This window comes from Scyliorhinus torazame, chromosome 5, assembly GCF_047496885.1.
Source record: "Scyliorhinus torazame isolate Kashiwa2021f chromosome 5, sScyTor2.1, whole genome shotgun sequence".
Lineage (NCBI taxonomy): Eukaryota > Metazoa > Chordata > Chondrichthyes > Carcharhiniformes > Scyliorhinidae > Scyliorhinus > Scyliorhinus torazame.
This window is the reverse complement of record NC_092711.1, coordinates 74,999,840-75,015,330: the sequence shown is the minus strand read 5'-3', so window position 1 is coordinate 75,015,330 and position 15,491 is coordinate 74,999,840. Positions and strand designations below refer to the sequence as shown.

At 45.9% G+C, this 15,491-nt stretch overlaps 1 protein-coding gene across 4 annotated transcripts in view; it reads right to left on the bottom strand.

Moving 5' to 3' along the window:
* Window positions 1–2,364: 2,364 nt before the first annotated feature.
* LOC140418495 (uncharacterized) overlaps window positions 2,365–15,491 on the bottom strand; it is a 31,363-nt gene continuing 18,236 nt past the window's right edge. For 2 of the 4 annotated variants that reach the window (XM_072501964.1, XM_072501963.1), the window contains one exon: window positions 8,781–13,409. In XM_072501964.1, the coding sequence (XP_072358065.1) occupies window positions 11,928–13,301 (1,374 nt within the window). In that variant the 5' untranslated portion in view covers window positions 13,302–13,409 and the 3' untranslated portion in view covers window positions 8,781–11,927. Of the gene's footprint in view, window positions 3,540–8,780; window positions 13,410–14,995; window positions 15,145–15,491 lie in introns of those variants that run through there. The other 2 variants (XR_011945084.1, XM_072501965.1) reach the window with 2 other exon arrangements.

Genomic DNA, 15,491 nt, shown 5'->3' with positions numbered 1-15,491 from the left:
CAGCTAGCCAATTTCTGATCCAAACTGCTAAATCACACTGAATCCCATGCCTCCGTATTTTCTGCAGTAGCCTACCGTGGGGAACCTTATCAAACGCTTTACTGAAATCCATATACACCACATCAACTGCTTTACCCTCATCCACCTGTTTGGTCACCTTCTCAAAGAACTCAATAAAGTTTGTGAGGCACGACCTACCCCCCACAAAACCGTGTTGACTATCTCTAATCAAATTATTCCTTTCCAGATGATTATACATCCTATCTCTTATAAACCTTTCCAAGACTTTGCCCACAACAGAAGTAAGGCTCACTGGTCTCTTTTTACCGGGGTTGTCTCTAAACCCCTTCTTGAACAAGGGGACAACATTTGCTATAGGCCGGCATAATCCCTCACTCTACTGCTGGGAACACACAAAGCAAGTGTGGAGTACGAGGAAAGTAGAAAGAAACTTAAGCAAGGAGTCTGGAGGGCTAAAAGGGGTCACAAAAAGTCATTGGCCAGCAGGATTAAGGAAAATCCCAAGTCTTCTTAATTTTAATCATCTTTATTGTCACAAGTAGGTTTATATTAACACTGCAATGAAGTTACTGTGAAAAGTCCCTAGCCGCCACATTCCGGTGCCTGAGGGAGAATTCAGAATGTCCAAATTACCTAACAGCATGCCTTTAGGGACTTGTGGGAGGAAACCGGAGCATCCGGAGAAAACCCACGTAGACACAGGGAGAACTTGCAGACTCTGCACAGTGTCCCAAGCCCGGAATCGAACCTGGGACCCTGGCGCTGTGAAGCCATAGTGCTAACCACTATGCTACTGTGCTGCTCATATATTAACATATATAAAGAGCAAGGGGTTAGCCAGGGAGAAGGTTGACCCACTCCAGGACAGGGGAGGGAATCTATGCGTGGAGCCAGAGGAAATGTACAAGTTATTAAATGAGTACTTTGCATCAGTGCTCACCAAAGAGAAGAACTTGGTGGATGATAAGTCTGGGGAAGGGTATGTAAATAGTTTGCGTCATGCTAAGATTAAAAAGGAGGTACTGGGGGTCTTGAAAAATATGATGGTAAACACGTCCCCAGGGCCTGATGGGATATATCCCAGAATACTGTGAGAGGCAAGAGAGGAAATTGCTGGGGCCTTGAGATAAATCTTTACTGGCTACAGGGGAGGTCCTAGAGGATTGGAGAATAGCCAATGTTGTTCCTTTGTTTAAGAAGGGTAGCAAAGATAATCCATGTAATTACAGGCCGGTGAGCCTTACGTCAATGGTCGGGAAATTATTGGAGGGAATTCTTTGAGACACAATTTACTCCCACTTGGAAATAAGTGGACATATTAGTGAGAGGCAACATGGTTTTGTGAAGCGGAGGTCGTGTCTCACGAACTTGATCGAGTTTCTGAGGAAGTGACAAAGATGATTGATGAGGGTAGGGCAGTGGATGTTGTCTACATGGACCTCAGTAAGGGCTTTGACAAGGTAGGTCCCTCATGGCAGACTGTTACAGAAGATGAAGTCGCACAGGATCAGAATTGAGCTGACAAGATGGATACAGAAATGGCCGGTACAGGAATTGAACCCGGGCTGCTGGCCTTGTTCTACATTACAAACCAGCTGTCTAGCCCACTGAGCTAAACCGGCCCTAATCTTTTATTGTCACAAGTATGATGTTATTGTGAAAAGCCCCTCGTCGCCAGAGTCCGGCGCCTTTTCAGGTAAGTCGGAACGGGAATTGAACCCACGCTGCTGGCCTTGTTCTGCATTACAAACCAGCTGTCTAGTCCACTGAGCTAGACCAAGCCATAAACCCTGGTGTCCTGGCAAATATTTATCACTCAATCAACATTGCCAAAATCCGATCATCTGCTCATTGCCACATTGCTGTGTGTGGCATCTTGCTTTGTTGAAATTGGCTGCTGTATTTCCGACAACAGTGACCACACTTCAGAAGCTCTTTGGGACATGTTGTGGTTATGAAAGGCACTACAGAAGTGAAAGTTTTAAATTGAAGATTAATGTTTTCTGATCCTAAATTTATTTCAGCGATCCCCAACTTCCCATTTAATAAATTTGCTTTGGTTCGGACAAGAATTGTTTTTTTTTATTTAGAGTACCCAATTCATTTTTTCCAATTAAGGGCAATTTAGTGTGGCCAATCCACCTACCCTGCACATCTTTGGGTTGTGGGGGTGAAACCCAAGCAAACACGGGGAGAATGTGCAAACTCCACATGGGCAGTGACCCAGAGCCGGGATCGAACCTGGGATCTCGGCACCGTGAGGCAGTGCTAACCACTGTGCTACCGTGCTGCCTTCGGATAAGAATTTTAACCAATTAAAGAAAAGGCAGAATTCTCTGGATAGTCAATTTAAAAAGTTTATTAAAAGAAAAAGTTTACTGAACAACTTGAAGACAGTGGCATTTGCAACTTCAAGTCGGTGGAGCGTAACACTCTCTGGCTTCATCTTTGACAGTAATTTCCTTGGAACTCGGCCTCAAGTCTTAAGTACTTGGCCAGCAAGGAAGACTTTCGGAACATCGACCTTTCTCCCCAAAGTGACCATTACCTCATGTCAGAGTTGGGCCTGTTGTAACATGACCATTGGTCAATTGGGCAATAGTTTAATTTACTTGAATCTCCAATTCCTGACACCACCTTAGACAGGAATACAATTGAACTGTTTCATACAGTTCCTTTATCTGATTTTGTACAATTCCTTTTTCATACAGTTGCAAATGTTGAGACTAATCAGGGCTGGAAGGAGACACCAATAGGCTATTAAGTTGAATGATAAGCCATGATCATAATGAATGGCATAGCAGGTGCGAAGGGCCAAATGGTCTCATCCTGCTCCTATTTTCTATATTTCTATGTAATCCCTTCCCACACTAAGAGCAGGTGAATGGCTTCTCCCCAGTGTGAACTCGCTGGTGTGTCTGCAGGTTGAATAAATCAATGAATACCTTCCCACACTGAGAGCAGGTGAATGGTCTCTTCCCGGTGTGAATTCGCTCGTGTTTCCACAGGGTGGACAACTGAGTGAATCCCTTCTCACACTCGGAGCAGATGAATGGCCTCTCCCCAGTGACATTGCGTCGATGAATCTCCAGCTCAGATGGGAATCTGTATTCCTTCCCACAGTCCCCACATTTCCACGATTTCTCCATGTTTTGATTCTCATTACGTCTCTCCAGATTGGACAATTAGTGGAAGCCTTTCTAAACACAGAACATGTGCACTGTCTCTCCTCACTGTGAATGGTGTGATGTTGCTTCAGGCTGTGTATCTGGTTGAAGCTCTTTCCACAACCAGTTCACTGGAACACTCTCACTCGGGTGTGTGTTGTGTGCGTCTGGGTGCTTTTCCAGTCACGCTCACGTTTAAAAATCTTTTGAAGCCGACAGATTGGACAAACATTTCTCCTTCTCGCCAATGATATTCAGAGCCCAATTCAGGTCAGAAGGAATCGTGTGAGTTTGTCACATCGAGACGTGATGTTTGAGATTTCTGTCTATAATTCCTCCTCTTCCAATATCCTTTAAAAACAATTTACAAAAGTCATCAGTGAGCACAGGATAGAAATTCAGAACAGACAATTCTTGTTCCTGTGGAACATTATTTCCTCTCTCGTTCTCCAAAAGCTGTAAATCTCCATCCCACACAATCTCCCTCGATTCTCATTCTGCTGTATCTAATATTCACCCTCCCAATTCTCCTGGAGGTGCTGATTCATGTTGATTGACAGATCCAAGCTCAGCTCACTGCTTCCTGACCAGGACACAGAGATTAGAATGGGAGCAAGGGTAAGCCATTCGGCCCACCGAGCCTGCTCCATTATTCAATGCGATCCTTGGCCACTCTACGTCAGCACCATTTTCCCACATGATCCCCATATCTCTTAATATCTTCAATATCTAGAAACATATCAATATTTGTCTTGAACATACCTGATGACTGAGGCTCCACATTTCTCTGGGGTAGAGAATTCCAAAGCTTCACCACATCCTCGAGTGAAGAAATCCCTCCTCATCTCAGCTTTCACTCTATTTTCCTACCTGTTCCCCATAACCCTTAACTCCATTATCAATAAAATATCTGTCAAACTTGTGCTTCAATATATTCAATGACCCCCAGGTACAACTGGTCCCTGTGGAAGAGAAATCCAAAGACTCACAACCCTTTGAGAAAGAGATGACTGGAAATCCATAACGTAGCTACAGTCTTTTATTACAAGACGAGAAATAATAATACATTTACTTTATTACAGAACGGTAAATAATATATCTAATCTGTACCACGTAACAACACTAGACATTTCTCTGTCCATTATTAATTTAATTGCCCTGAAATGTCAGCCATCTCCTGGGGAACCCACCCCTTTAATTGTGAACATTAGGAAAGAGACAAGCCGTGTTTGAAATAAATTTAGAGCAACCAATTGTTTTTTTTGTAATTAAGGTGCAATTTAGCGTGGCCAATCCACCTACCTTGCACATCTTTGGGTGGCGGAGGTGACACCCACGCAGACACGGAAGAATGTGCAAACTCCACACGGACTGTGACCTGGGGCCGGGATCGAACCCGGGTCCTGAGCGCCACGAGGCAGCAGTGCTAAGCACTGTGCCATCCTTTTAGTCAGTCAAATAAATGCATCAACCTGTTAAGGAGATCGGTGGGAGTAGTTGGAAACACTTTGTGGAGCCGCAAATCATGTAATTTTTTTTCCCTCAATAAAGGGGCAATTTGGCGTGGTTCAAGGTTGGGCTCAAATTATCAATGAGAACTCTGATCTCTGGCAAGGAAGGAAACCCTGGCAGGTGGGTGGGGAGGATTCACAAACACCCGCTGGAGACACCAAACCCCCAATAAAACCCATTGATTTTATTGTCAGTCTGCAGACAGGAGCTGGAGAACTGAACCCAGGCAGAGGAGAGGGAGGGAGAAAACTGGGAGTGGAGGAAAGAAATGGTGCAGATGGTGAGATGGGTTTGGATTTCAGCCCAGGGAGGAGAGAGAGTGTGTGGGACCGGGATTTACAGCTTTGGGGGAACAAGAGAGGAAAAAATGTTCCAGAGAAACGAGAATTGTCTCTTCAAAATTTCTATCCTATGCTGGACTGACAGTGATGAGTTTTGTAAATTCCTTTTATAGATTGAGCGAGGAAACTAAAACGAAACAATCTCTGAAAGAGATTCCATCAGGACCTGAATATTATCAGCTTTTCAATGTGGAATGAGAAACAATTGTTCTATCTGAAAAAAATATTTAAAACATCAATGTGGCAGGAAAAGCATCAAGACGCACATACACGTGAGTGAGAGTGTTCCAGTGAACGTACTGTGAAAAGAGCTTTAACCAGTTACACAGCCTGACAAAACATCACACCATTCAGTGAGGAGAAACCACACACGTGTTCTGTGTGTGGATGGGACAACTGATCATCCAACCTGGACAGACACAAGGACAACTGCACCATGGAGAAACCGTGGAAATGTCGGGACTGTGGGACGGGATTCAAATGCCCATCCACGCTAGAAACTCACCGACGCAGTCACACTGGGGAGAGACCATTCACCTGCTCTGTGTGTTGCAAGGGATTCACCGAGTTATCCAGTCTCCAGTCACACCAGCTCATTCACACTCAGGAGAAGCCATTCAGCTGCACTTTCTGTGGAAAGAGCTTCAGGCAGTCAGGCACCTTCATTATACACCGAAGGGTTCACACAGGGGAGAGGCCGTTCGCCTGCTCTGTGTGTAAGAAGGGAATCAGTCGGCCATCCCACCTGCTGATACACCAGCGGGTTCACACTGGGGAGAGACCATTCACCTGTTCCGCATGTGGAAAAGGATTTACTGATTCATCCTGCCTCCTGTCACACCAACGAACTCACACTGAGGAGACCATTCAGCTGCACATACTGTGGAAAGAGGTTCAGGAGTTCATCACACCTCATTTCACACCAACGTGTTCATACCGGAGAGAGACCATTCACCTGTCCTGAGTGTGGGAAGGGATTCACAAAGTCATCTAACCTGCTGACACACCAGCGAGTTCACACTGGAGAGAGACCATTCACCTGCTCCGAGTGTGGGAAGAGTTTCATTAATTCGTCCAACCTTTTGGCGCACCAACAAATTCACAAGTGATTGTAGAGATTGGATTCTTCTCTTAATCACACCCAGCACTGAAACATGCTCATTGTGACAGTTCATATTTGTTTCTGCTGTTTTAATACTCTCAGTAACTGGGCTGGTTGTGTTCCTGGGGCTGCAGTTCCGCTGTCTGTGACCTTCCCTATAATTCAGGAACTTTCATCAGAAATGGGTTTAGACAAACTTTTACTTCACTTGTAAAATTGATCTTTGATACATTTATAATCCAAGATTTGGAAGATTATACTGATGAACATCTCCAATTAGAAAGTGCTGATTGATCATTGCTGACAATTCTTACTGGTCTGTACATTACACACAGCGACACCTCCATTATCCAGCAGGAAGAAGGAGAATGGGAATTGGTGGAGAATCGAGAGTCTCCAAATGTTACCCCTGCCGCCTGGTACAGAAACCCCCGAGGACAGGAATGGAGACACGCTCAATTCAAGTACTGGACTGTAAGAAATCACCGTCTAATAATCTTATGAAATCTTCAGAACGTTATTGAATATTATTGAAATAGCTCTCTCTCTCTCACTCTCCAGAAGAGCTTGTCATATGAGGAGCGGCTGAGGACTCTGGGTGTGTACTCATTGGAGTTTAAAAGGATGAAGCGGGATCCTATTGAAACTTACAGGATACTGAGAGGCCTCGGTAGAGTGGAGGGGGAGAGGATGTTTCCACTGGTAGGAAAAACTAGAACGTGAGGGCACAGACTCAGACTGAAGGGATGATCCTTCGAGATTAGGAGGAGTTTCTTCAGCCAGAGGGTGGTGAATCTGTGGAACTCTTTGCTGCAAAAGGCTGTGGAGGCCAAATCACTGAGTCTCTTTAAGACAGAGATTGCTAGGTTCTTGGTTAATAAGGGGATCAGGGGTTATGGGGAGAAGGCGGGAGAATGGGGCAGACTCGACAGGCCAAATGGCCTAATTCTGCTCCTACGTCTTATGGTCTTATGAAGACAGATTCCAGAGTAGCTTGCTGGCCGACAAATACAGGATAGGTCTGTATTCTAAGTACATGTCTCTCACACAGGCCCTGAAAAAGTCATTTCTAACCTGAATACATTGGATCTCATGACCCATAGTAAACCAACTATCTGTGGTTTGACTCTGTAAAGGTTAAAACTGGCTTTCGCAAGGAAAAATACCACTTTGCCAGGAAGATGAGCTTCAGCCCAACACCAACACATTGGCTTCTGCCAGTTAAAAATTCAGAGGAGACGGCCGCCACCAGCTACAGAGACCAGCTCTCACTCTGCAGCATCTGTCTGTCTGTCCTCTGGGACTGGTAAACCATTCTCACTCCCTGAGCTTCAAGACTCTCTTTCTGAAAGGGCTCCAGCCATGAGTCTGTAGCATGTTGAGCATTTATAACATTATGACGATGCCCTGGAATGAGTTGCTTCACCATTCCCGCAAAGGCGGCCATCAGCAATTAATATTAGTCGACTCTTACTCCCCCACCACCATCATCTACGATCCTCACCCTGACCCCATGGTGAGCTCCAGGTTTTACCAGGCTTTGCAGCAGACTGTGAACCAGTCACCTCTGATGATCCTGAGCTCCAGGTTTCCCCAGGCTTTGCAGCAGACTGTGAACCAGTCACCTCTGATGATCCTGAGGTCCAGGTCTTCCCAGGCTTTGCAGCAGAGTGTGAACCAGTCACCGCTGATGATCCTGAGGTCCAGGTTTTACCAGGCTTTGCAACAGAGTGTGAACCAGTCACCGCTGATGATCCTGAGGTCCAGGTTTTCCCAGGCTTTGCAGCAGAGCGTGAACCAGTCACCGCTGATGATCCTGAGCTCAAGGTTTTCCCAGGCTTTGCAGCAGAGTGTGAACCAGTCACCGCTGATGATTCTGAGCTCCAGGTTTTACCAGGCTTTGCAGCAGAGTGTGAACCAGTCACCACTGATGATTCTGAGCTCCAGGTTTTCCCAGGCTTTGCAGCAGTGTGAACCAGTCACCGCTGATGATCCTGAGCTCCAGGTTTTCCCAGGCTTTGCAGCAGACTGTGAACCAGTCACCGCTGATGATCCTGAGCTCCAGGTTTTCCCAGGCTTTGCAGCAGAGTGTGTACCAGTCACCGCTGATGATCCTGAGCTCCAGGTTTTCCCAGGCTTTGCAGCAGAGTGTGAACCAGTCACCACTGATGATCCTGAGGTCCAGGTTTTCCCAGGCTTTGCAGCAGAGTGTGAACCAGTCACCACTGATGATCCTGAGGTCCAGGTTTCCCCAGGCTTTGCAGCAGACTGTGAACCAGTCACCGCTGATGATCCTGAGCTCCAGGTTTTCCCAGGCTTTGCAGCAGAGTGTGAACCAGTCACCTCTGATGTTCCTGAGCTCCAGGTTTTACCAGGCTTTGCAGCAGAGTGTGAACCAGTCACCTCTGATGATCCTGAGGTACCGGCAGTTCTCGAGTATGTGCCGGGTGTATTCACAATCCATAAACATGGTTATGGAGACGTGTCCAAACTCAAAGATATAAGCGGACCGACACAGTGTCCCATGAAACAGGACCCTCTCCCTGCTGAGAGTACGACAGACACTCAAAGCACCGTTCGGCCATTGTTAAAGAAGTGTGTTGTACATAAACAGCAAAAATTCAAAAATAAATTGATTTGAGGAAGAAGTTTGGAAACAATTGTTATTTAATCTAAAATACTGACAGCTTTTGTGTTGAGAAAAATTAAACAGTAAAATTACAACTGAGAAAAGGATTATGTTTGATTCCCAAAGGATAAGCTTCAGCCTTGAAGGATGTCCGGCAGAAATCCTGTTTGAATTTGGAATCATTTTGAAATGATAAAACATCAGGAGCTTTTACAATGGGTTAAAGTGAAAAATAAACAAACAAAATATATTAATGCCTGGAATCAATGGGAATGTTGGATCTCTGATCTCAAGGTTTTCTGAGCATATTGTTGTGGACAGGAATGTTTATCCAGAGCTCATCAATGAGAGAGGGTGGGAATTAATGAGATGTCTCAGATTGAGAAGAAGTGAGGGAGGATAGGGGAAGAGACAGGAAATCACAGCAGCAAATGAACGTAATTCAATGTAACATCTCAATCCGGTATTAATGTACGTTCTAGTGAAAGGAAAGTGTGAATGAGATGAATAAATTGACAGCATTCTTTTGAAGAAGTTTGTATCTTTGTCATTGATCATTTTTAAAAGGAAACTACATTTGTTATATTACAATCCCAGACCAGACCCCAGCAGTCGCTAGTGTACTGGGCCAAAACCCCAATATTTTAGTTTATTTTGTAAGGCTGTGCAAAAAGAATACTTTGCACCAGGAGTGATTGCACAAAGAAATAGGAATTTTGTGTTTTAAAACAAAACTTTATTATTAACACAACATTAAACACTTTAACATCACACCCGAAAATAGCTTCCAAAGACCCCGTAAACAACATTACTCAACACAATAAATACCCTTAATTACCATCTATATTCCCAAGTAAATAACAAGAAAGGAAAACCCTACAGCTCTCAATCCATCCCACATGCCAATGGCACAGAGTAATATTAGTTTTCCAGAACAGATTTGACTCCTGTTAGAAACCCTGCAGACTCTATTATATAATCCCCACAGTACAGAAAGAGGCCATTCAGCCCAATGAGTCTGCACCAACCCTCTGAAAGAGCACCCTACCTAGCCACACTTGCCTGCACTATTCCTGTAACCCCACCTGGCCTGAACATCTCTGGACACCATGGGGCAATTTTTGCGTGGCCAATCCACTGAACCTGCATATCATTGGACTGTGGGAGGAAACTGTAGCACCCGGTGGAAGCCCACACAGACACGGGGAGAAAGTGAAAACTTCACGCAGACAGTCACCCAAGGTCAGAATTGAACCCGGGTTCCCTGGCGCTGTGAGACAGCTGTGCTAACCACTGTGTCAGCCTGGCTGGATGTCTTCTGGCAGGAATTCTTCAAAAAGCTGTTTCAAATGGTTTGTTTTCCCTTGTCCTCATACAATTCTGCGTGCATTAAATACTATTATTCTCCTTTAACTATCTTACAGTGAGAGCAAAATACCTTTCTTGTGGTCCAAATGGTAGCCAGATCAGACCTCAACTCAAAATGCTTTCGCAAAATGTCTTGAATACCGTAGCTCCACCCAGCAATGACATCATATCCCAAGCTAAAAACAAATTAACTCCCCAAGCTGAAAACACATTAAGTCCCCAGGGATTCCCCCTCGTAAAACAGCATTGCATTACCCCAGGCTGAAAACACATTAACTCCCCAGGGCTTCTCCCGAGTCAAACAACATTGCATTACCCCAGACTGAAAACACATTCCACTGGTTAATTTCACCTCCGGCTCCTAAAACTTTCTGGTCTTGCAAAACAAGATTCTTTTTAAAAACATGACTACAGCAGTCAGACACACTGTAACCCTAGCTGTTAACCCTTAAATTGCCAAATACTTATAATCTAATATATCTAAAATCCTGCATTTGTTACAGTGAGCCTGGCCACTGCCCAAGAGACTGGGACCATTCAGAGGGAGATAGAATATAGGAATTAGGAGCAGAGGCAGGCAATTCAGCACTTCGAGCCTGCTCCACCATTCAGTCAGATCATGGCTGATCTCTTCCTGGTTTCAAATCCACCTGTCGACATGTTCCTCATATCCCTCTAACCCGTTAAGATAAACAAAGATCTCGAGACAGACACCACCTTGAACTTTTGACAAGATCACCTGAAAGTCTATGAATGGGTTGTAATCATAGGGAACGTGTGCATGATAATGGGATACCAGTGTGAGTGGACAGATTTATTTATTAGGCGCGGATTAACTAACATGCGGATGTGCATAGTGAGTCTGGGCTGAAGAACAGGTCTCAAGACTTGCTCAGTGAATTGGTCACTAGAACATCTCTAATGGTTCCTTCTCTTCCCCAGTGATGAGAAACAATATCTCCAAGCATCCCGTCAAGCACCTTCCCTGTAATCGAGGTCACACTGATGAACCTGTCGTTCCCTGGCTCTGATTTGGAAAACGGGAACGACGTGAGCTATATTCCAATCTCGGAACAATCCCTGACTCTATTGAGCTTTTAACGATATGGGCAGTGGGCTCACAGAGTCAGACAAGGAGGAACTAGAGAGAGTTTTAACCTGTGGGCTAGTGGAAGGGAGGAAAGCAGCAGAGGCAGCTGATCAGATTGTCTCATTCTTACTGACAAAGATGCTCCATGAGCTCCTCACACTTGTTGGAGGTGAGGGTGGAGGAGACTGGGGAGAGGGAGAGACCTTTAAGGAATGACCGTAGTGTGCATTTAACACAAATCCTATTTCACATTTATGTAGAATATTAATTCGGCTGAAGTTTGTTAACACAGAACATACAGTGCAGAAGGAGGCCATTCGGCCCATTGAGTCTGCACCAACCCACTTAAACCCTCACTTCCACCCTATCCCTGTAACCCAATAATCCCTCCTAACCTTTTTTGGTCACTAAGGGCAATTTATCATGGCCAATCTACCTAACCTGCATTTCTTTGGACTGTGGGAGGAAACCGGAGCATCTGGAGGAAACCCACGCAGACATTCCCAGCAGCGAATCGAACCTGAGACCCAGGTGCTGTGAAGTCACAGTGCTAATCACTTGTGCTACCATGCTGCCATCAGCAGATATTACCGTGCTGCCATCAGCAGATATTACCATGCTAACATCAGCAGAAACAGAGCACAATGAACATGGTTCATGTCTGGATGTAACTGATAGCAAAATCCAATTACTGTCGTCATTTGTGAGTTCGCTGGTGTGCCCGCAGGTTGGATGAATGACTGAATCCCTTCCCACAATTGGAGCAGGTGAACGGTCTCTCTCCCGTGTGAGTGCGCTGGTGTATGGTGAGATGAGCTGATTCTCTGAACCTAGTCCCACAGTGAGAGCACCTGAACGGTCTCTCGTCAGTGTGAACACGTTGATGGGACATCAGATTGGTGGAACTTCTAAAGCACCTCCCACAGTCTGAGCATTTAAAAGGTCTTTCCTCAGTGTGCGCATGTTGATGGCGTATCAGTTCACTGGAACTTTTATAGCATTTCTCATAGTCCTGGCATTTAAAAGGTTTCTCCTCACTGTGAGTGCGCTGGTGTGCAGTAAGGGTAGACGATGTCTTGAACCTATTCCCACAGTGAGAGCAACTGAACGGTCTCTCGTCAGTGTGAACACGTTGATGGCGCATCAGTTCCCCAGAACTTTTGTAGCATTTCCCACAGTCTGGACATTTAAATGGTCTCTCAGTGGTGTGAGCTTGCTGGTGTCTCAGCAGGATGGATGACTGATTGAATCTCTTCCCACACTGGGAGCAGTTGAAAGGTCTCTCATTAGTGTGAACTCGCTGGTGTCTCAGCACGCTAGATGAGTGAGAGAATCCCTTCCCACAGTGGGAGCAGGTGAATGGCCTCTCCCCAGTGTGAGTGCGCTGGTGTACAGCGAGGTCACTCGATTGCCTGAACGCTGTCCCACAGTGAGAACACTTGAACGGTCTCTCATCAGTGTGAGTGCGCTGGTGTTTGGTGAGGGCGAAAGATGTCTTGAACCCACTCTCACAGTGAGAGCACCTGAACGGTCTCTCGTCAGTGTGGACACGTTGATGGGACATCAGTTCCCCAGAACTTTTATAGCACTTCCCGCAATCTGGACATTTAAAGGGTCTGTCGTCGGTGTGAACCCGCTGGTGTGCCAGCAGGTTAGATGACCTTGAGAATCCCTTCCCACACTCGGAGCAGGTGAATGGCTTCTTCCCAGAGTAAACTCGCTGGTGTCTCAGCAGGTTGGATGAGTGAGGGATTCTGTTCCCAGACTCAGAGCAGGTGAATGGCCTCTCCGCAGTGTGAACTCGCTGGTGTCTCAGCATGTTGGATGACTGAGTGAATCCTTTCCCACAGTCGGAGCAGGTGAATGGTTTCTTCCCCGTGTGAATGCGGCAATGCTTTTCAAGATGAGATGGAGATCGGAATCCCTTCCTACACACTCCACATTTCCACAGTTTCTTCCCAGTGTGACTGCGCTTGTGTATCAACAGGTCAGATGATTGTCTGAATCCTCGTCCACACAGGGAACACGTGTACAGTTCTTCTCCACTGGGAATGATTCCTTTACCTTCCATGTTCAAAATCCGATAATATTCCGGTCCCTATAAAATGGGCAACTCTGTCTGATCCTGATGTGATGTTTGGGTTCAGTTTCCCAACTGCAAATCTCCTCTTCTAATATCCTGTGGAATTGATATAAAACAGAAAGAGTGAGTGAGAACCCATAAAAACACAAAGGCAGGTTGTAAAATTGAGCTGAATGAATCTGGTCATTTGTGGGGCCGACAGTGGGAAAAAGTGACCATGAAAACTGGATTATCATAAAAAACCCAACTGGTTCACTAATGTCTTTCAGGGAAGAAAATCTGCCACACAGTCTTGGCCCACACAGGATTCTGGCCAATATGTGGGAGAAGAGGACAAGAGAGAGAAGGGGCAGTGTGTAAGAACCAATGGGCAAAAGAGAGGGATTTTATTTATCTCGAGAGAATTTTGACAAACCCTCAATCTAACCACCCAGAGGATCAGGGTATCAGGTGTATGTGGAAACCATCACCTCTAGTTTTTCTCCAACTCACACACCATCCTGATTCTGTGATATCCAGTACTGGATGAGCAGACATTTCCTCCAAATAAATATTGGGAAGTCCAAAGCCATTGTCATCAGACCCATCTACAAAGTCCATACCCTCACCAATGACTCCATTTCGCTCCCTGGTAACTGAGTCTGAACCAGACTGTTCAGTCATGGCAATATATTTCAACCCAAACGGAGCTACCAGCCACATATCTACATTATCACTATTTTCATCTCAGTAACATCGCTCAACTCTATCTGAGTCTCAGCTCATTTGCTGCTGAGATTGTCATCCATTCTTCTGATACCTCAGGACTGAACTCTCCTAATGACTACCCCATAATCAGGGTAGTGGGTGCCTGGAACTCGCTACTGGAGGAGGTGGTGGAAGCAGGGATGATAGTGACATTTAAGGGGCATCTTGACAAATACATGAATAGGATGGGAATAGAGGGATACGGACCCAGGAAGTGTAGAAGATTGTACTTTAGTCGGGCAGCATGGTTGGCACGGGCTTGGAGGGCCGAAGGGCCTGTTCCTGTGCTGCACATTTCTTTGTTCTTTGTTCTTTGACTCATAGTCGTCTCCCACTACCGCGGTCAGTCAAGCAGAGAAATTCACAATATTTCCTCTGGCTGTCTGGCCCAGGATGACTGCTCATACTCCCTGTTGCACATTTCCCGTAGTCATCAGCAGTCTCTCGATTTGAGGATGATGTCTACTCAGGGTCTGTGTTTTTGCCATGGGTCTTCATGTGACTGCACAGACCTGCAGTTTTTTGGACACATGGGGCAGGACATCCGAAGAAGGAGTGGGAGTCACGGAGCAGGATTTGCTTCATGCTAAATTGACCCTTAGTACCCAAAGGTAACGTGGGCCTTGGTAGAGTGGTCTTTCAGATAGTCGGTGCAGACTCGATGGGCCGAATAGCCTCCTTCTGCACTGTCGAGATTCTTTAATGTGATTACAATGATCTCACTTTCGCTATAAGAATACACTCCCCATTCATTGAAAACATTGCCCCGTACAAAGATGGTGACTGCACATGCGTCCTCCTGCAGATTGCCCCTATTAAAGATGGCGGTCTTTAAACCGGGCAGGTGAGGACCAGCTCTGTTCAAATGGGAGACTAGGAAGACTTTTTCCGAAGTTTGTGCTTGCACAACATGTATACAAAAATACTCCACACACCTGGCAGATCAATCGGTGACTGCTTTCCGCAATTTTCCGTTTACCGGTCGCGGACCGAAGAAAAAACCGTCAACATTACCACATCACCAGAACCGGAACTGCACCTGCGTCACTCACAGCCCGGCTCCGCCCCCTCATTCAATCCGATTGGTTGGAGGATCAGCCTCTCCCGCTCGGTCCTCCAGACCCGCCCCCTCTTTCTATTGGCCCAAAGCTTTATCAACCACACCCCTGACATTGTAATGTGGAGCATGCGCAGCGAGGCTCATGTCCAGGGACAGACTCTTCTTTGTCTCATCTTCAGGCGGATAAGCGGAGGCAGCGTTAAGAGCAGTCAGTGGGCAGGAAGCTTCACAAACACCCATTGGAGGCCTCAACACCCCCATTAACAAACTGGGAGCACCGCCTCATCACCCAACACAACGGCAGCTGCCGCTTTCTCCCGGTGCCGGGCCCCAGTGGACAAATGTGGCTTCAGGAAGGAAATGCAGCAATG